We start from the raw sequence: 22,273 nt of genomic DNA on the forward strand, positions 1-22,273 counted from the left end.
TATTGAAAGTTTGTAGAAATATGCTTTGGCTTTATTGGAACTAATCATTCCTACAATTTCAGGAAGAACTCTTGGAGTCAACGACCAGCTGGTCATGCATAACATGGAACGCTACTACCAATATCTACGGGTGACCAACGCCATGGACTTCACCTACACCATCAGATCGAACGGCATCACCATCGAGGATGACCCCCCTGGTGCCTGGACAGGTCAATGATGGCGATGTCGTGGGATTTGACCTTGAGTTCCTCAGAACTAAGAGTAAAGTCAGCGCCAATTGGGACAAGTTTGGTAGCGATGGCAACGCTGACGAGGTATCAACTGGAATAAAAGCAGGTTAGGTTATGTTGCCTAATTTGTTTAAGAAACAAATGTTAGCGTTTGTATAGTGTTCACATCGCACAGACCAATTGTTTCGTGGCATTTGATGGTGGCCTCAAACCCAAAGACGATCAGTACTTCATAAAAGGCTGCTGTGTACTATCAAATATGAATCTATTTATGTGTGCGTGACATGCAGGAGTTCCTCAAAGATAAATCTTTGTGAAATTTGGACAACTTAGAATAACAGGAATATCCATGGGCCTAACTGTGTATGCTTGTTGTTTGCCTGTTTGGCAATAATGAGACCAGTAGAGCAGCCTTTAGTTTGTTCATATCAAAGTCTAAACAAGAGACATTCAGAGGGACAAAAGCATCCACAAGGCTGTGATACAAGTGACCAAAGTTATGTCTGGGGCAGTTCCATATTATTGTGTTTGTTCGGGTGAACAATTGACTTGCCTGTGCACGTGTTTGTCTCTTGCGCTAACCGTCGTGCAGTGTACTCTTCCCTTTTGTCGAATATGTGGTATAATAACTGTTTATAGTTTTCAATGAATGTTTCCAACAATTATACAAAATGGCCTTGTGGCTGTTTTTTAATGGAAAAGAGGATGTTTTTGATTTTGTCAGAGAACCTTGTTAGTGAGGACGAGGAGAAATCTTCCAACCAAGAAGTCGCTTTCTATGAGGTGGCCCTTGGAACCGACCGCCGTTTCCCCAAAACACGTGACAACATTGTGCCGTTTGTCAACGTTGGCCTCAACAAAACTGTGACCTTCTACGACCTTGACCTCACCCCAGTCACGGCAATATATTACTTCACTGTCAGAGCACATAGCCGTTCCGGGTCCAAGACGGACGTCACGTCCAATGGCTTCTCTGTTGGCTTTGATGGAGGCGTGTCAGGTGAGATCCTAACTTTTCCAGGACTTAAAAGTGAAACATATATTATATAAATTAACCAAATGTAAATTACGATCTGCACACCGCATGTACGATATATGAGTGCGTGACATGGGTTTTACGCTGCTTTTGGCAATATTCTAGCAATACTATGGTTTTGGACACCGGAAATCGGTTTAACATACCCCGGTGGAGAAACCGAACGCGGAATTTTGGTATGAAGAGCGAACGCTTTAACCACTGGGCTGCCCCAACGCCCCTGCTATGTTACGATCCAGCTTAGTAACCACAGTTTGCCTTGTGCTTCAGCTGGCATCATCGATATGAAGGAATTTGTCAACACTGATAACTATGTAGGTGTACCCTGGGACGGGTTCGAATCCAAGATTGGCATGATGATGTACTATGTCGGTCTCTCCAACAACACGGAGGCGAACAACTACACATGTGGACAGTTTGTGAGTATCTTAGCAACTCAGAGTACCTTAGCAACTCTGTACTATGTATCTACTATTCACTTAATGTGGTCAGGGTAACTTCCGATTTGAGATTCGTCAATTCGCTGATGTGGGTGATGTGTTTCAGACAGAAAGAGGCTCCATCAGTGACGACGAGCGACGAGGAATCTTCAACGTTGTGGACCTCCAAAATGTGGGGAAGGACACTTTCATGGCGTTTGAAAATCTGTCTCTGGAACAAAATGGAATCTACTATGCTTGGGTTATTGGTATGTTATGGTGTGATGCCAAAACTAGCAGTAGCAGAACTGATTTAGGGCTGGTATGCGAATTGTCATCACTGGATCACCGTTAGTTATGAGACACTTCAGAACGATGTACAAATCTTAAAATTAAAGTTCATTAGTGGTAATTGTCAGGAGGTGTGTGTCGTTTACACTGCATTATGTTGGATTGCTTGGAAATTTGGATATCTTAATAAGTTCACTGAGGAATTATTCATTACGTTGTTTTGTGTACTTTGACTGAGAAACAACATTTCGACATTAACGACATTCTGTATTCACCTCTGTGTTATTTTGAATGTATTTGTTGTTGTTTGTTTTCTAAAATCCTCAAGATCTCATGTCCGGAAATCTCAGAATACCCATTCGTGATATCTCATCTCTTCTTCATCGTTTCAAACATTTTTGCCATCCATGAATCCTTCTGTCTCGTCATCCCTACACATCACTACGTGTGATTTCTTATATATGCTCCATATCCCAGGTGCTGACAAGGCTGGAGAGTGCAACGTGACAAGTCACATGTTCCAGGTGGACGTCACACCTCCAGTCAAAGGCAAGATCAGAACAGGGCCCTATTATGACATGGTAGGTGACCAGGAAAACTTAGTTGAATCAAGCACCTTCAATCAATGCTTCTTCGTCCAGCTCATCTTCATGTTTACCTCAAGCCATTCTGTACAGTGAATTCTCACTGACCCGCCCCGCAGAACCGATACATGTCGTTCAATCAGTTGTTGAAGACAAGCGGAGTAGAATTACACATTCTGCCGCCGCATATAATTTCAATTTTGGACATGGCACATGTCTATAAAATTTTGGACACATGCTTTGCACATATATGATTTACATACTTCATTTAATTCTTACTAGATTTTCAAATCTAGAATAATTCATATTTTATTGTTTTCTAATAAAGAAATATATCACACTAAAGCTCTGAAATAGTCCCATATTCTAAGAAAAGGTTATGTCACCCTAATTTATTATGTGAAGAAAATGAATTTCATATACTTCATTGTCATGAGCGGACCTGTATTTGGTGTCTAATTTACTGTTCCACTTGTCAGAAACTAAGTTACTCGGCCAGCAGTGAGAGTCTTCAGACCTACTGGACAGGCTTCAGTGATGAGGACTCGGGCATCCGATGCTATTACGCAGCCCTGCTGAAGAGAGCCTCCTGTGACGAAGACTCGGAGGAAGAAACTGTCGTAGAATCCATAGAGATTGATGTCAACTACACGTCCTATAGATTCATGGACATCACTATACAGGTGAGTTATCTCCACGTCAAATAAGTCCTAATGAGTAAAGGTATCGTTATCTGGTTATCTGGGTTACTGTTACAAGAGCTACAACAAAGCTTTCTATGTTGTTTTTCTCTGAAGGCCAACACGCCTTACTTTGTGCGTCTCGTGGCGGAGAACTTTGCCGGACTCAAGTCGACATTAGACTCCCCACCAGTCATGTATGACAACTCCATCCCCTCCCCAGGCCTCGTCATCGACGGGCACGACTTCACTCACGACATCAGCTGGAGCGGCTCCGCCACCACTGTTACAGGTAATCCATTCATTTAGGTTTAATTTAGATACGTATGTACCTGTCCTCGGATACAGTTAACAGTACAGCGCTGCAATGAGGCCGATACCACAGACGAAACACACATTACATTTAGATTTGACATTGGCCTTTATTGTATATTCTGAGTTTCTGAAGCATATACCCAATAGTTGTTCTTATGGATCTGAGCGAATAACACATGAGCCGGTGATACTTTTTAACATTATTTCATTTTATAATCTAAACAAAATGATTCAGAGGGACAAAAGTTATGTCATTGGGGCAGTTTCATAATACTTTGTTTGTTCGGGTGAACAATTGACTTGCCTTTGCATGTATTTGTGTCATGTACTAACCATCGTGCAGTATACACATCCCTTTTTGAGAATACGATTATGTAATGAGGTTCAGGTATTTCCATTGTGTAACCTGGCTGACTGCAGCTACTCATTGCGGGGAACAACCCCAAGGTTGCCCTCTTCATGATAGATTATGTATAGGCCACAGTGCCATAACTACACCATCAGGTGATGCGTCCATTCACCAGATCACCAGTTCGTGAAAGGGGTACACATGTCCTGCCCAACAATTCATTTTAAGTATCTTTTCCGTAGGCACCTTCCTACACCACCCTGTGCCCGACGGGTCTCCATGTCCTGTCAGAAAAATCAGATTTGATGACTCGGAGTGGATGTACCTGGAGTCTGACCGGAACCATGACAGCAACAACCGCAGCTTGACCTTGACCTACAGATCAGCCAACGTCCACCCGGAGTCCGGCAAAGTGGACATCAAACTGGCCAGAGATACCAAGACTGACGCCATGTTTTCTGGAAGCTACTTCAGAGATGCCGACCTTGTCAATGGCGGAGAGTATAAGGTATTGTGATGCAAAGTGTCACTTAACTCTTGCAGATAGCCCAAGTTATGTTTTTCCTGTCTTTACTCAAACGCAAAAAACATTTTGACCAGGTTAATAGCTGCATCAATATTTTAGCTGTGTCATGACAGCCTGTAGGTACTCAAGGAGTACTCAGTCAACCGATGGTTGATAATATGAGCAAAGATAGGTCAAGGTAGGAATCACAATTTCCAAGCCTTGCCACAGAGTATGTTGCAGAAAGGAATGTATATAAAATGAAAGTGAAATTCAAGTTCAGTATTCATTTACTTTACATCAAGAAAATCTTAACGTTGTGTCTTGCGAGTTATCCTTTACCTCATATGCTGCGTTAGTTTTGTTTTGTCTTTCAATTATTGATCGTATCAAGATTCCATGTACTTCAATGGAAACTACTGGTAGCTACTGAGCTACGTCACAGTAGAATATATGTATCAAGTTTTAGTTTTTAGATATGATCCGTAACCCTCTGACGTGGACCGCGAGATGTATTATTAACGACGAAGTCTTCACTTTACATCACTGTGGCAGCACTACCTTAACACTGTGTCTCTAAGATTACTACTTATGTCTATCCCACTTACGACTGTGTTGCAGCTCTCTATCCGAGCTGCAGCAGGTGACGGTCAAGCGGTCACCACTGTCCTGTTCTGGGACGGCCCAGATGACTACATCCTGGACTACGACTACACACCGTCACCGGACTGGACCGAGTCTATCTGTGCCTGTTGCAGGGTGGAACCTGTGAATGCAGTATGTAGCCTATTCATCCCACATCAAAAAGTATTAAAACATGAAACTTGTCCTTACCCTGCCTGACGCTTGGTAGTAAAAGGATGAACCGGCTCTGAGTAGGGAATTCAAGTTAATTTACGTTCAAAATGGCATCCCAATGGTACGATAAAACCGGCATTTGTGCGTACACACACACACACACACACACACACTAGCATAAAAGCTTAAGCCATGGTTTGTCTTGTCAATGGGCAATATGTATGAAGATCATTCTGTCTGCAGAGAGAACCGTGACTAATCCTCACCTATCCTACATTTCACTGCAGTAGACCACACCATATGACGTCACACACGCCCCTTCCCTATGCTCTCTACAACAGATGCAAAATGTTAATAATTATTCGGTGCAGGCTACAAGATGCTTCATGACTGTGACTCTAGCTTTATCACCGCCATACCTGTACTGACTGGTCTCACTACACGTTCTTCCCACATGACGTGAACAAGATATGGTATTAAAATATTCTTCAAAGCTGCGTTCAACCGAACTTGCTCACCTATGATTTCAGGTGCCAGTTTTAATACTATATCTCTTACAGTCTTGCACCTGCAACTGTGAATCCTACCTACAAGCAGAGAGGTACTACAAGAACATCAGCAAGAGGTCTGTGGATCAGGATGATCCTGGCTACGAGGTGAAGAAGCTGACGGAGGATGAAAAGAAGAAGCTGCAAGAGACAGGCTCCATCACCGACAAGACTGAAATCGGGAATCCTAATCTCCATCCCAGGAAGGCCTGTGGAGTACAGTTATTTGCAGGTTCGTGGAAATGGCTTCCCCTTGCTTGAATACGGTTCTTTGTAATAAGATATGTTTTGGTTGATCTTTAGCCATATTGCAAACGGCCAGCGTGAACTGAGCAACATACAAAGTACAGCATTGTAGTTTTAGTCACAGATCGTTAAGGTGAAGGTCAGTTGCCTGTACCATTTTAAAATAATAGATGGTATTACGTTTCTTTGTAATAAGATATGTTTTGGTTGATCTTTAGCCGTGTTGCCAAACGGCCAGCGTGAACTGAGCAGTATACAAAGTACAGCATTGTAGTTTTAGTCACAGATCGTTAAGGTGAAGGTCAGTTGCCTGTACCATTTTAAAATAATAGATGGTATTACGTTTCTTTGTAATAAGATATGTTTTGGTTGATCTTTAGCCATGTTGTCAAACGGCCAGCGTGAACTGAGCAACATACAAAGTACAGCATTGTAGTTTTAGTCACAGATCATTAAGGTGAAGGTCAGTTGCCTGTACCGTTTTGAAATAATAGATGGTATTACGTTTCTTTGTAATAAGATATGTTTTGGTTGATCTTTAGCCATGTTGTCAAACGGCCAGCGTGAACTGAGCAACATACAAAGTACAGCATTGTAGTTTTAGTCACAGATCATTAAGGTGAAGGTCAGTTGCCTGTACCGTTTTGAAATAATAGATGGTATTAGTCCTCTTATATTCTTATGGCGTGACGTAAGGTGAAGGTCACATGGCACCGTTATTGTAGTAGCACTGATGATTTTCCGCCTTATCGTGTACAGGTGCAGCAGCCAAGTTGGTGTCATGGTGTAGTTACGGGGATAACCTCATGGAACCTGTAGCAGCAGTGAGAGACCTCCTACAAGACCCTTCCAGAGATTACCATCAGTACATGGTCAAGTTCACTACTCAGAGAGACGAAGCAAGAAGCTCACAGGTGAGTCATTCAAATAAGGCAGGTGTGTATAGTTTTACGACGCCTTTAGCAAAGTTCCTGCGGGGAACACCAGCAAAGGCATTCAGACATGTGGAGAACTGAACCCGGGTCTTCGGCTAGCCAACCGCCCGTCATTTTAAGAGAGAGTAGACAAGGTATTCAGATGTTGATCGGCAGATGAGAAGTTCTTTAGTTTCTCATATCCTGAACTGAATAAATACATGACTGGGGTGAAGATTCAAAGTAGTCAGGACGTAACATTTTTAACTTCAATAAACTCTTGGAGATCATCATCTTCGGCCAAGCTAAGGAACATAACTCTTTAATGTCCAATCAGACTAGGAAATATGAACTTTGTTGATACAGCTCAGCAGCAATATCCTTACATCTTAAAGATGTGTTACACTGGTTTTAGTATTATGTCAGGCTAACTAGCACAAAGCATGGAATCATCATCGTTTCTTTTTACTGTCGCAGGTTACCTGGTGCATGTCAGTCTTCATGGACGACGATCTGATGACGGAGCAGTGTGGAATACCGCGTCTCTCTCCCGACACCAAACTCTTCCTGGGAGTCTGGAATCACAAGAACTATATTCCTGACACTGAACGAGATGCGGAAGGACATCTAAAGGTTTTGAGTGCTACGGCTTCATTCCGTGACCTAGTGATGCCTGCCCAGAAGGAGAACCTGTGTCGCTATGGCAACCCTTTCCAAGGAGGTAACAACGCCATCGTTCGGTATGAGGCTGGAATCGGGTCAGCTTCCGGTCTCTCTGATGTCGAGCCGTACCAGCAGGTGAGTTGTGGTGCACATACATAGCACTTACAGTCAGTACGGTTACATTATACACGGAAGAATATAGCAATATACGTGTGTAGAGGACAACATACATATTGGTTTCAATAAATAGTGCAGATGATCAAACAGCACTGATTGTTTAAGAAGTCTCTCTTGAAAACTATGAGGGTTGTTTATAATCAGGTCATTGTTAGTGTTTGTCACCTGTCACGGAGATGAGACGGTGGTCTTGAGAACTACTACATCCAGCGTGTTCTATGTGTTGCTAGGTACATACACCGTGTATCCTCTGTCGGACGCCCTGTGACGTTACGTCAGCTTACTGTGACGTGTTTAGTGTGTTGCTAGGTACATATACCGTGTATCCCCTGTCGGACGCCCTGTGACGTTACGTCAGCTTACCGTGACGTGTTCTATGTGTCGCTAGGTACATGCACCGTGTATCCCCTGTATGGCTCCCTGTGACGTTACGTCAGCTTACTGTGACGTGTTCTATATGTTGCTAGGTACATACACCGTGTATCCCCTGTCTGACTCCCTCGGACGTTACGTCTGCTTACTGTGACGTGTTCTATATGTTGCTAGGTACATACACCGTGTATCCCCTGTCTGACTCCCTGTGACGTCTACACATGTGACGCATCATGTGACAGCGCATCAACAGACCAGGTCAAGATCACCCTCAACGACCTCAACCTAACAGAATCGACAGTCGTGGAGGGGGAAGTAGTTCCTGTAATGTACTACCTCACAGGTAAGAAACAGAATTGTTAAAACATAAAAAGAGAAGTATGGCATTTGTGAAAATGTTATCGATATCTGATGTGTGCATACATCGAAGCAACACAGTAAACTCTATGTCATTATCTTCGTACACTCCTCTCCCTATTTGTATTACCTGTAAATCTGATTGTTCCAGTGAAAGCTGTACTCGGGTCTGGAACAGAGGCGGTATCGTCATCTGACGGCTTCAACATCGACACGTCACCACCACTGTTTGACACCGACGTCATGCTGTACATCGACGTCACTCAGGGCAACTTCACCCCTGTGACGTACCAGGGATCCAACGACACCATTAAGGCTGTGTGGAAGTGCAATGACAACGAGAGCGAAATTGTGGTAACAAGGAGCTTCTGCACGAGTATATGTCAAACATAAATCAAATACCTCGAAATACGTATGGATAATACGTGTAAATTACCTGTATTACCTTTAGACTATGGAATCAAATGGTGTGTGGTGAGCATATATATTACTGGGTGGAGTGGCCCCATGGTTAAAGTGGCTCGTCACACTGAACACTCGGGTTTGATTCCACATATCTGAAAGACCTATTTTTCCCACGATATCGCTATATAGTTTTCCTGAAAATGGAGTTAAACAATGTTCACTCACGATTCCTATACAACTGCGCGGCCATGAGAAATGATACCCCGTGCGTATGCCTTTAGCATATAACTGAATTGCTGAAGGTGAATGGAAAGTCTGGTAAATATCAAGCTACCAGAATACATGTGTGACTTTACAGAACTACGAGTGGGCGATAGGCACAGCGCCAGGGGGAGAGGAGTTGCAGACATTTGTATCAACTCGGGAGTATCCTGGATCTGTGAACTCCGGACTTGGAGGCCTCCTGGAACACAACACGACGTACTACGTGACCGTCAGATGTACCAACGGGGGTGGGCTGGTCACAACATACGCTGATCCCAGAGGTGTGTACCCTTATACATCAAACAGTGAATTACAGTATTTTTAGAGGTGCTTACCTTAACACATCATAGACTAGAGTATTACGCTATTTCTAGAGGTTTTACCTGTTCTTAAAAGTTCCAAACTTGTGATATTTATCAATTGGATTGTCAGAAATGACGATATCTATTTTAGAAGAATCTGATTCCATCCTTAATGGATTTATCAATAAAGCCAAGTGTGTGACTTAGGTGTGACCGTTCTTCTCGAGCCTCCCATTGTCGATGACGTCAACACAACAATAGTGGGTGCTGAATCTCTTGGAGAGAAAGTGGTGCCGCCAAACTCCATGAAAACCACAGACAGACACACCGTCGGTGCTTCCTGGACGGTCTCTGCAGATGAAAGTGTCAGGCGATATGGTAATGTAATATATTTCATATCAATCTTTACTTTAATGACTTAAGGTGAGGTGAGGTGTTGAATTATAACCACTGATTGGTTAGACATACTGGTGTATTCTCTAATGTACAGGTATTGGAAACAGTAACTGGAATTCTTCAGATTTGACTTTGGAACGTTTGATCGGTCTGGAACACATACTGAGTCACAGGTCTCGGTCCTGTAAATCACGAGGGGGGCCAACTGTCGACTGGGTTGCCCAGTAGTTTAAGCGTTTACTTTACTGTTTCGAAAGGTTTTGCTGCTGCGATACGAGGAGAATGTTACTAAAATAAACTCACCTTCTATGGTAAAAGAGCTAGATATAAGGCTTCCCAGTTTACGAAAGAAAGAAAAAGTGTCAATACTTCATATTCAGATTTCTGTGTGGGGAGTTCCGAGGCCAGCATCGATGACATCTTCCCCTGCACCTGGGTCGGCTACAACACGTCGGGGACGGTTACAGTGGCGGATGGTTACCTCAAAATTGACGACTACAACATATACATGCTGAGTCAGTACAAGGCCGACTACAACTCCTCGGTGCACGGTACCACAGACAGGTCAGCCTTCACCATCGCTCCAGGCACAGAGATGTTCATCTTCATGAAGATGTGTAATGAGGCTCAACTGTGCACCACCAAGTTGCTGGGCTCTACTATAGTGGAGACAGACAAGTCCACGATGGCGACGTCGTCAAATGGTTCTGCTGTTACTGTAGATGTTGGTGGTGGTGCCAGAAGAAAAAGGGATCTTTCAGGAGTAACTGTATCAACACCAGATGGTTAGTGTACAAAATAACAGGATATTGTCATCTTTGCTTCATAACGTAAGTGTGAAAGGCCGTTCTCTTTACTTCCAAAGGACAACATAGATTCGATATTCATCCACTCTTTCACTGCATTATTGCTTGATATAATCAACAGCATCAAATGACATTCTCTTTGGAAACAATACAGAAGATGCATCCTGTAGCTCATGGTTACAGTGCCGTTTAATATGGGTGTCGGACGTATGACTGGTTCTGTTCATCCTATCAGTGTTAGCAACGTTCACGGGCGGTGGGGTGGCCTAGTGGTTAAAGCGTTGGCTCGTCACGCAGAGGACCCGGGTTCGAATTCCCACATGGGTACAATGTGTGAAGCCTATTTCTGGTGTCCCCCGCCGTGATGTTGCTGGAATATTGCTAAAAGCGGCGTAAAACCCAAACTCAGTTAGTCAGTAACGTTCACAATGAAAGCTGCTGATGCAGTTGGCAACTGGTCTGTCTGGTCCAGGCTCGAACGTATGCAGGCAACAGCTGTAGTGGCGGTATATTTACGCTAAAGCAACACACACAAACGCACGCAAACATTGCTCTTATTTGCTTGTCTATGATCCAGGACTACAGCCCGGGCAAAGCATCGTTGTCACTCAGCTCACAAAGCTGGATCTAGAGACGGAATACAAGTCTGACGCCTCGGTGGAGTTCGTCCCATACATCACTGACCCATCTAAGTCAACCACAGAAGATGCCTTCACGGACAGAATCCTCAGAAAGAGGCTCAGCTACCAGGAAACTGACCTCTCGTTCTCTCTGACCAGCGTTGGTAATCTGCCCATGCCAGGACCGGTGAAGGTCACCTTCACTTATGATCCCACGGTGACCAATACAACGTTGATGCTGCTTCACTGGAATGTTGGTAGGTGATTTGCGTGTAGATACTTTATGTATGTATTTCAATAAAGATCGGCATCACATCGGACTTTTCTTTCCTCGTGAAGCTGTGATAGAGCTGCTATAGATGCGTTCTAGTCATTCGGAACGTCGATGACCCACAAGGGTTTTGGTGACGAAATTGGAAACGTTAAAGGAACTTACTCATGAATGAATAGAAATCCATAAAGTTGACTGACGATACCATCTGGATTGACAAGGCTTCGGTCTTTTCGTAAGAAGAAGTCACGTGACAACAGATCATTCCTGTTCGCTACTGTTCCAGACGCGCTGTGTTATTTTCTGTTGTGACGTATAGTCATCTAGTCAGTTCTGATGTTACATCTGACTTTACCAGCTGTATTTGCTGAGCAAATCAGTCAGTCGGCCCAGCCATATAAAGATAAAATTAAATACATAACATGGCAGCGCTTAAAATCCCAGCTGTTTAGACAATGTGAAGTACTACAGTAGAAGGGTGGTACTAGTCAAAATGGTGTTTGTGTGATAGATGCCAGACAGTGGCAACAGAGCAACAAGACCTGTCAACATGAAACCGACACGGAGGTCAGAGACCAGGCGACCTCTCGGGTCACAGTCAAGGTGAGTGGTATACTGTACTTTAACATGTCTTATAATAAACCCCGATATTTTCTGAAGCTAGGATTGTTCCGCTCATTATACTACGTCTGAGTAGAACCGGTGCAGACTGTAACAAGCAGCCACGCACGCACGCACATACGCACGCACACACGCACACGTCTCTATAAGTGCAATAATTAGTTCTCATCTGTTGTACATATTGTTGTCTGACCACATCAACACTTCACCTCTGTCGAGTTTGTCTGATAAGAAGAAATCTATGAACTACTAAATCTTTCGCTATTTTGCTGATTCCCACCATTAACATGTACTGACGTTGTACAGGTTGATCATGTCCGGCACATGCAACCTTTTTCTCTTCACAATGTTTAATTTTTGCATATCAGTGAGTATCTATTGGGACTGTGTCTGATGTGTTGTGTTTAGGTGTGCAACACAAGGTCAACACAAGGCAGCAGTTCCAGACGTCGGCGTTCTGTGTCAGACACGTACTTCAGACACCCGACCCAGTTCCTGCTGACTTCAGCTCTGACAGAGATACCCAACTCACCCCCTCAGCTCACCAGCACCACGTCTCTTGTCATGCAGGAAGACCAGGGTATGTGTCTCTTATATGGTGTATCTTGTCATGCAGGCAGACCATGTTATCTGTATCTTAGTTTGTGTCTCTTGTCATGCAGGAAGACCAGGGTATCTGTCTCTTAGATTGTGTCTCCTGTCATGCAGGAAGACCAGGGTATGTGTCTCTTAGATTGTGTTTCTTGTCATGCAGGAAGACCATGGTATGTGTCTCTTAGATTGTTAGATTGTGTCTTTTCATGCAGAAAGACCAGGGTATCTGTCTCTGAGATTGTGTCTCTTGTCATGCAGGATGACAAGGTATGTGTCTCTTAGATGGTGTCTTGTCGTGCAGAAAGACCAGGGTATGCGTCTCTTAGATTGTGTCTCTTGTCATGCAGGAAGACCTTGGTATGTATCTCTTAGATGGTGTTTTTGTCATGCAGGAAGACCAAGGTATGTGTCTCTTACCCTGTGTCTCTTGTCATTCACAAAGTCCAGGGTATGTGTCTCTAAGATTGTGTCTCTTGTCATGCAGGAAGACCAAGGTATATGTCTCTTACCTTGTGTCTCTTGTCATGTGGGAAGACCAGGGCTTGTGTCTCTTGTCTTATCTCTCATACGTCACCAAGTGTTATCGTTATTTTCCAGGTACCATGATATACCAGATGACATCCACAGACGCTAATGGAGACGTGATCAAATACAAGATGCGTGACGACTTTGTTGTTGGTGATTTAGACTTGACGCTGTCAGAGTATGGATTGTAAGTTGTTTCGTGAAACAACCTCACGGTTGTATTCTTATGTAGTATGTTTACAGGTTTGTTGGTCTGCCACATGGCAAACCAGCCTTTAATGCTTTGAATGGGTGCACTATTGACATGTACAGACAAAGTAAAATACGCATAGCCAAAAAAAAACTCGACACCTTTCTATAAGATGCATGTAACCCTAGATGGACAAATTCACAAATATAAGCATCTGTTAACCAACATGTTCTTTCTGCATATATTTCAGGATGACATATACACCTGCCAGAGACTTCTACGGATCACTAGATGTCCCGATAAGTCTGTATGAGGTGCCCCTAGCTGAGATACCACCTGCTGAAACCGCAGTGAACATCAGCATCATCGTCACCCCAGTCAACGACGCCCCCAGCGCCTTCGTATTCAGTGACGGCGTCAGCTTCCTCCATGCAGATCCAGCACACCCTGTTCAGGTAGGTCGCATTTCAGCATGCTACAGCGATCATATTATGTGGAGTTAGAGTGAGTGAGTGAGTGAGTGAACATAATGTTCAGCGTGACAAGCGAACGCTTTAACCACATGCCTACCCCACCGCCCCGTACCATATACTGATACTGACATCGATTCTACGTTAGGGGCTTAATATTTATTATTACATTTAGTTCAACAGATGAGGTTTGTGCTGCATAAATAACCTGATTCAGTTTTACTTTTGAGGAGAGCCTTCCAGCATAGGAGAGTCATATCAGATATTTTATTCACCAGGCCAATGGGATGTATTGTTCATTGACAAATTGTTTGTTTATAATCTGGTATCTTGACTTATTTTCACTGATCGATTCATACCATCGTCTTATATGCCCAATATGGAATATATTTCGGTTGATAATCTAGATTGATTTATATGTATTTCAGATTCTGCTGGAGCAGGTTCAAGTCAATGACAGCAACCCCACGACGTACAGATGGGAGTTTGGGGCGTACGACGTTGACGTTGGCGACAACATGACCATCTACCACACTCAGCCGACAAGCGGGAACCTTATCGTCGGTGACGTGAATACCACGGACCCCTGTTCATACAACACGGTCAGTGCTGAGTAACAATGCATGCAAGAATATGAAAAAAATACAAAACACTCAGCGTAATCATTACAAACCTTTTCTGAAAACATTCGCCAATTGCTAGACAATAATATACACACGAAATTGACTGACTGACTGACTGAGTTTGGTTTTACGCCGCTTTTAGCAATATTCCAGCAACATCACGGCGGGGGACACCAGAAAAGGGCTTCACACATTGTACCCATGTGAGGATTCGAACCCGGGTCCTCGGCGTCACGAGCCAACGCTTTAACCACTAGGCTACCCCATCGCCCCACATGAAATTGATTTATGGTTATGGTTAAACTACATTTCTTAAAGGAAGCTAATGACCTGTTTTCATATTTGTGAACAAAGGTTTCACAATACGTGATATAGATAATATATGCGTTTTGTTTATTTGTTAGTTGCTTAAAACCGCCCACAGCAATATTCCAGCTACATAGCGGTGGTCCTTGAATAATCGTCTCTGGACTAGACAATCCAATGATCAACAGCATGAGCATCGATCTACGCTATTTCACTGCTTGTTTGCTTGTTAAGTCCATTGGAATCCGTTTGGGTGGATAATCGAGACTGGTTATTTTCTGGCCTTGCTGGTTAATGTTAACTAACTAATGATCAAAATAACGTCCCACTGGAAGCTTGCAGGGATTGTAATATATTTATCATAGCTCAAACCAATTCGCGATTAAGCTAATGTTTGAGCTGGAGTTGTGTTCATGCTTTGATTCTTGTGGAAGAGACACAAGCTAAGAGACACATACCCTGGTCTTCCTAAGAGACTTATACCCTGGTCCATATGGGTACAATGTGTGAATCCCATTTCTGGTGTCCCCCGCCGTGATATTTGCTGGAATTTTGCAAAAAGCGGCGTAAAATCAAACTCACTCACTCACTTATACCCTGGTCCTCCTCCATGACAAGAGAGACACAAGAAATGAACACAATATTTGAATTAAATGCGATTCAGTGGTTTGAATTATTAAAGTCGTCATAACAGAAGTCTGCAATCCAGACAAAACCATGATGTCTTCGGTTAGCATGTAGATAATAACAGCTGTGCGTGGTCATTGTGTAGTTCAGTGGCAGAGGTGCTCACTTGTTCATGCCAGTCCGGGTTCGATGCTAGGGTCATGTTTGTGATACACTAGTGTGCTAATACCTCATTGGCCCCCTTACTCACCCATGAATTGTACGCATGATAAACTTATTTCAGAGCGGCATTCCCTGTGAGAAGCTCCACCTCCCCCACCCCGCCGACTCCCTCAACTGGGTCTACACGACCTTCCAGTACCAACCTGACCCTGGTTACTATGGTTACGATGAGGTCCGGGTATACGCCCAGGACCAGGCAGGGACATACTCTGACGTCATCACGATCAAACCAACTGTGATGGAGATGCCATGCAAGAATGGAGGAGCATGCAGAAGTAAGTACTGCTATGTGTTTGTCCGCTAGTGATTCGGAACTGAGTGAGTGAGTGAGTTTAGTTTTACACCGCACTCGGCAATATTCCATCTATATGGCAGCGGTCTGTAAATAATCGAGTCTGGACAATCCAGTGATCAACAGTATTAGGACCGGTCTACGTTATTGGCATACAATGACATGGGTCAACCAAGTCAGCGAGCCTGACCACCCGGTCTGTTAGTCACCTCTTACAACAAGCATGGGTTACTGAAGACAAATTCTAACGGGTATCGTCATGGGTCGATTCTGAAACAGAAGCGGGGCGGTGGAGTGGCCTAGTGGTTAAAGCTTTCGCTCTTCACGCCAAAGACCCGGTTTCGATTCACCACATGGGCACAATGGGTGAAGCATAATTTCTGGTGTCCCCCCTCTATGATATTGCTGGAATATTGTTAGCGCGGCATAAAACTAATCGCACTCACTCTGAACTGAGGTAGCGGGTTACAGCCCGCGTTCATTACGCAAGCAGTAACAAAGTTGAAAACAGAATATGGAAGACACAATCCCAAATAAAATACATGGAGTGCGTACTGAAACTGATTGAACAGCGACGTGTTGGCGCCGTTTTGCGTTTTAAGATACATCATTTCACTAACATTTGGGTATACCGTACGTATATAACGAACCGATGTCACTTGCTGTATATTTTATTTGAAATGCGTTCAACGAGCTACTGTTATAACGAAGGATTAGAGGTCCCTTTGACTTCGATATAACCGTAGTTTACTGTACATAATAAGGAAGGGCAATTACTATTAGACTTTACAGATACATTATCGACAGGAAATACCCAGGCATGTATAATACTGGTTACTGTAAAAGAAACAGTTCTATCCTCAAGGCGACTAGCGGGATCGGGTGGTCAGGCTGACTGACTTGATGCATGTCAATTCAACACATTGATTACACAACAGTCTCGTTTCCTGCTGACTGGGTTCCGTCCTATTGCGCAACTTAGTGCAATAACCTGTCCAGAATTTTGAGACCAACTCATACAACTGGATACATAAATATTAATCAGTATAATTTGATACATCTAATCTCTTGTATATTGCAACACTACGCTCCTTCTGATCCTTGCAAACACGTCGTGCAGCGTGTTCTGACAAACGGAAATCTGGAATTTGTGGAATAAGCGCAAAGAACACATAACGGGTGTAACCAGTGAGCCAGATGAATTGTTAATCATTTTACGACCTCATCTGTGACGTCTTAGTTAAGGTCATGCTGCCTAAATCTCGTTATAAATTATAGAAATACGATTTTATTAAAGTTTAAATTAAAATTTATTTGTAAATACCATTTTCTTATGAAACAAGAAATTGAAATTAAGTTTAACCATATTTGTTTGTAGTGTCTCTTTTCACTTTCACACGAGCAAATTCGGATCGGCTGAAAAGTAGGTCATTGTCTGAATTGGTTAATGTTTCGGTATGCATCGTATCTCAATTCTGTAGATAGATGCTCAGGATGTCGATCACTTGGTTATCTGGTCCAGACTCGATTATGTACAGACTAGTGTCATATAGATGGAATATTGCTGGGTGCGACATTGAACAACAACAAAAACACCTGTTAAATTAAAGTTAAGTCTTTCTTCGCAAATCATTTTCACTGTGTGCCTCGACATATATAATTCCAGGCAAAAATGAAAGCTTGTACAACTGCACCAACTACCGCCGTGCTGAAGGCTTTGACCTTTACTATGAGTGTGCGTGCGCATCAGGCTGGACCGGCATGCACTGCGAGGATGACGTCAACGAGTGTGGCAGTTCACCATGTTCCTGGCCGTACGTCTGCTACGACGACGTCAACAGATACTACTGCGCATGTGCAAAAGAAAATCCGAACTGTGATGGGTGGCAGGCATGGATGATCGGGCTGGTGGTGTTGGCGGGAATATTGATAATCATCTTATCCGTGCTGGCTTGGTATCTGTGCATGCTCAAACGAGGGTAGGTACTGCACTTAGAAGCAGCAAAAAAGAACCTCGTAAGAAGTTCTAAAGACAACATTCGGGTCCCAAACATGTATGTGTCGTGGGCAGATTAATATATTTCTTCCAGGTTTTTAAGGAAGTGTAATCCCCTTTATATGTAAGTTTATTTCATCTGTGGATAAAACAGAGTTAGTTTTGCAACTTGTCCCCCGACAAACTTGAAAGTTGTAGGGGCAGGGATTGTGTGCTGCTACTTATTACAAGATGTTCCAGCCGCTGTGTTTGGTCAGACACTTTCAGATATATCACTGTGATGACGTGCTACAAGTGTCCACATTAGTAGAGATTATCACTGTCATTATGACTGCCAAGTTCCTCAAGGTATTATTGTATTGTTTTCCAGACGGATGCACTTGTCCTTGATATGGTACAAGCTATTCAGGATCCGACCGGAAGGATCTAGAACTCCCTTTGTCAACGAAGGCTTCAGTGATGTAAGAATGTTTGGAAACTATAGGGGTTTTTCACGAAGGTACCAATATTACAACAAAAATTCAGTAGAAACCAAGACATCAGAAGGAGATAGTGATATGTTGGGAACTGAATATTGTTTTTTTTTTCAGAAACGGGAGAACACTTCAACGACTATACTATGACACTTTCCCGTTAGGCTTCAGCCGGTTCCAGTTAATTTGAAATATTATCGTTATCAGTCCTCACAATAATATGTATTTATTCCTACTTAACCTGGGCTCCGTATCCTTCACCTAATATAAAGTATATAAATTCACATGAATTCGTGTCCTTTGTTCTCACCATTGATGATGGCTGGTTATTATGCGGGCGTCCTCGCATATATTGTGGCCTGGTTCCATGTTTACAAATCAAGCACTGGGTTGTTTATTCTGGGTTCGACTAGAACTCATCCAACATTTTTTGTCTGTGACTTTTTAACATGTTGTGAATATATTACAATGCTCATGAGAAGAAGAATTCAAAATGATAAACCTGTTTCTTGTAGGACTTGTCTGGAAATGGGAAAAGTCATAAGGTAAAATCAGTGTTCACTTATTCAGAAACCTAAACTCACCAACACATCGCTTCAATAGAACACAACTCACTTTAAATTTCACAATAAAACTCACAATCAAAATTCCTGAACTTAAAGAATTGACAAACCTTTTCTTAAATCTTAATAGATCCCAATATGAAAGGGTGACTGAAACTGTAATTTAGTAAAATCCTTAGAAAGATTAACCAGTATACAATACGTATCTTGTGGACGCGCTGCCTGAAGCACACTTCGACCAACTGTGTACTTGCAGAACTAAGTTTCCGTTTAATTATATTCAAATTAAACTGTTGACAGTCCCGTGCTTCGTCGGGAGCGTCCGGCGTGTTCATGTCCAGTGTGCGGCCAGATGACCCCACAACTCCTGTTAGGTCAGGACTATTCTTCCGACTGGTACCAAGTCTTGCTGACCACCTTTCCGTGAGTAGTTCCAGAGTACTTCCTTGGTGTATTGTATTGCGATTTGGGTGTATGCCTAAGCCTCTTCGTATTCATAGAATATCAACTCGAAGTCTCAATTGTTTACTCCAGAACTCCACTGTTACAACACGGTTCCAACACATAGATGATAGTAAGGTGCGACTTGATGAAACGTTCATGAGAAATAGATGTAACTGCGTTGAAACTCAAGCATAACATTCGCGAGTCCAAGATTAAAGTGATTTGAAACGTTTCTTGGCGAATACAGACTTTAACCTGCCTTTTCTGCAAAACAAACCTTCAGAATTATCACTTCGTGACGCAGAACGCGTGGCTTTTTCTAAACCCTCAACATCCGCACATAAAGTCCCCCAATTAGAGTTATCCCCCTTGATACCAAATTGCTGTGAGCAGCGAGTTGCACGCAACTTAATAAAACTTAATTTCTCTGACTATCTGATTCCAATACACTTAGATACAGTAGCATAATATGCTATGTCGTCATTTTGATTCTCAGAGTTGAATCCAACGCGCTTCACATGTACATGCATGTCAATGATATCACGAATCCGTGAAGATCTGGGTTAATATTTGGTCTTCAGCAGCCCGGCAAACGGGATCGAGATTGGGATGGTTGACACATGACATCGTATCCCATTTGCGCAGATCGATCCTAATGCTGTTGATCACTGGATTGTCTGGTCCAGACTCGATTATTTACAGACCGCCGACAAATAGGTGGAATATAGCTGAGTGCGGCGTAAACAACAAACTAACAAATAACAATGACAATGACATCACGGCATGTCACTGTCAAGTGAAGCTTGAGTACGTCATCAAAAGACCAAGAGTCATAATCACTGCGATTATGGATTTGAACAGTTTGTCTGTGAGGGAAATGTGGTTTTCACTTTTCAGTGTGACATTAATATGTTATTATTGTTATTATTTCTACAGGCAAAACTTCCACCCAGTGATGCATATCCGGGAGAGTCGAACCTTCGCTTTGAAGGCTCCAGATATCCATGGACTCGTCCTGACGTTACGAGTGCAGCAAAGGACCGGCCCATTACACCAGTGGAAGATTACGAAGAAAGACCAAGCAGTTCATCCTCTCTTATCAGGGGAAAATCACCGGTCAGAAGCGACTTGTTGGAACTGGAACCGTATCCAGACTATGATTTGTGAAGAACCCCAGAACCCTTTATGCCGTAGATGTCTGTCTTCCAGAAAACACTCAAATTATGTCTCTTACTTTCCCCTCTGTTAATCTATAAGTCCTGCAAATGGTTGGTTTGATATATATGTTGATGTAGTTACAGTTGATCAAATAAGTAATGTTTAAAATATCCAATCTAATCACAAGAGCTTTAATTGATGGAAACTACCGATAGGATGTCATCTATAATTGATATGTGAATGTTGGCCGTGTGTTTCCATTGATTAAATCTCACAGATTAATCTGCTTTTGTAACAATGTTGAAATTAGCGTCAAAATACAAGCATGTGTCTCGAACAAGGAATGGAAACTTAAATATGAATTTGAAACATATATATGAAAAATGTTAACCGTTCGAGAAGATTATTGTTTGCATTCACCTCAAATATAATAACGTTTCATATTTTGACGGCAGATATCACTACCAAACAAGCAAAGGACATCACTAATACAGTAATGAATCGTATAATTGTACTTTTTTCATGAAGTTAGTAAACATTCAAGGTGTTTATTTGCAAATAAACGTTCTTCAGCAGATGTAAACTTGTTTTCGTTAGTACTTTCAACCCCGACCGTGTCATACCAAAAGACGTTAAAATATGGTACTCGTTGGTCCCTGCCTGGCGCTCGGCATTAATGGGTACAACAAGGACTGGTCGGCTCGGAGTCAGTATAATTTGTCTGAGTAGGGTATTCATGCTTAACTGCAGCATGGTATCTTAGTGAGCAAGAACTATAAAACCAGCTAGTACAAGCAGCCACACATTCACACGCATGAGCGAAATATTCTTAAGTGCGACGTTAAACCCAATTTCATCTCACCTCACCGACCGTGATGAAGTCGGGGGTTAGGAGTCAAGAGACATGAAAATGAGGGAGTTTAGTTTTATGCCGCTTTCAGCAATATTCCACTAATATCAAGGCAGGGGACACCAGAAATGCGCTTCACACATTGTACCCATGTGGGGGAATCGAACCCGTGTCTGCAACGTGACAAGTGAACGCATTAACCACTGCCGCCCCTCTTTAAAATTCATCAATTATGGGAGGTTATTAATTGATGGTCTTCGAACTTAATCATTATGAACGGTCATTATCATAAACCCAGGAGGTTCTGGTGATGGTTTTGTGGAGGTTATCTGAGTGAATGTAGCTGTGCGCGTAGAGCATGCTGATGCATGGAATACAGCGCTATATACATACACTTATTATTATTATTATTACATTGTTTTCAGTAGTACTCCACCAATTCCACGGCAAGGGGCCCCCGTACATGGGTTTCACACATTGTACCTACACTGACGATTTGGTCGCTTTGGTTTGAGATGTGTACATATTTTGATTATCCTCTTGAATGTTAAAGTGGGGGAAGCCAAGAATTGAGGCCGATCTTTGACGGATACTGAAATAACCAGGGGCCGTAACTCTGCACTATCCAGCTGAAAACCTACTGCAATGTGTTTGCGTAAACCTAAAATCATCATCGTACTTGTCTTCAGTGCTTGAATAAAAACACCGTCGTAAGACACACACACGCCCCACCTACCCCCTATCAGTGTGGCCATTTAATTTGATCTA

At 42.8% G+C, this 22,273-nt stretch overlaps 2 protein-coding genes across 2 annotated transcripts; both read left to right on the plus strand.

Moving 5' to 3' along the window:
* Window positions 1-96: 96 nt before the first annotated feature.
* LOC124271845 lies at window positions 97-12,686 on the plus strand. The gene is made up of 20 exons (XM_046706996.1): window positions 97-339; window positions 958-1,233; window positions 1,540-1,688; window positions 1,816-1,957; window positions 2,457-2,560; window positions 3,043-3,246; window positions 3,361-3,535; window positions 4,150-4,415; window positions 5,034-5,189; window positions 5,771-5,990; window positions 6,764-6,918; window positions 7,396-7,716; window positions 8,305-8,473; window positions 8,639-8,841; window positions 9,251-9,437; window positions 9,666-9,836; window positions 10,235-10,639; window positions 11,238-11,537; window positions 12,063-12,154; window positions 12,681-12,686. Exons 1-20 carry the CDS (start codon window positions 189-191, stop codon window positions 12,684-12,686), a joined length of 3,852 nt encoding a protein of 1,283 aa, XP_046562952.1. The 5' UTR covers window positions 97-188.
* On the plus strand, window positions 12,567-21,232 carry LOC124271859. The gene is made up of 10 exons (XM_046707012.1): window positions 12,567-12,752; window positions 13,364-13,478; window positions 13,732-13,936; window positions 14,380-14,553; window positions 15,791-16,004; window positions 17,688-18,000; window positions 18,388-18,478; window positions 19,006-19,035; window positions 19,354-19,476; window positions 20,434-21,232. The coding sequence occupies exons 1-10, from the start codon at window positions 12,737-12,739 to the stop codon at window positions 20,662-20,664; spliced, it is 1,512 nt and encodes a 503-aa protein (XP_046562968.1). The 5' UTR covers window positions 12,567-12,736; the 3' UTR covers window positions 20,665-21,232.
* Window positions 21,233-22,273: the final 1,041 nt, after the last annotated feature.

This window comes from Haliotis rubra, unplaced genomic scaffold (genome assembly GCF_003918875.1).
Source record: "Haliotis rubra isolate DU_JTF1 unplaced genomic scaffold, ASM391887v1 Scf164, whole genome shotgun sequence".
Classification (NCBI taxonomy): domain Eukaryota; kingdom Metazoa; phylum Mollusca; class Gastropoda; order Lepetellida; family Haliotidae; genus Haliotis; species Haliotis rubra.

What these genes read in the sequence shown, in the direction of transcription:
- LOC124271859 (XM_046707012.1), top strand. An exon ending in ACCCCTGTTCATACAACACG is followed by an intron (nt 14,554 to 15,790) that starts GTCAGTGCTGAG and finishes AACTTATTTCAG; the next exon opens with AGCGGCATTCCCTGTGAGAA. An exon ending in GAAATGGGAAAAGTCATAAG is followed by an intron (nt 19,036 to 19,353) that starts GTAAAATCAGTG and finishes AACTGTTGACAG; the next exon opens with TCCCGTGCTTCGTCGGGAGC.
- LOC124271845 (XM_046706996.1), top strand. Translation starts at nt 189, where the DNA reads ATGACCCCCCTGGTGCCTGGACAGGTCAATGATGGCGATGTCGTGGGA. An exon ending in GGGTGGAACCTGTGAATGCA is followed by an intron (nt 5,190 to 5,770) that starts GTATGTAGCCTA and finishes TATCTCTTACAG; the next exon opens with TCTTGCACCTGCAACTGTGA. An exon ending in TGTAATGTACTACCTCACAG is followed by an intron (nt 8,474 to 8,638) that starts GTAAGAAACAGA and finishes TGATTGTTCCAG; the next exon opens with TGAAAGCTGTACTCGGGTCT.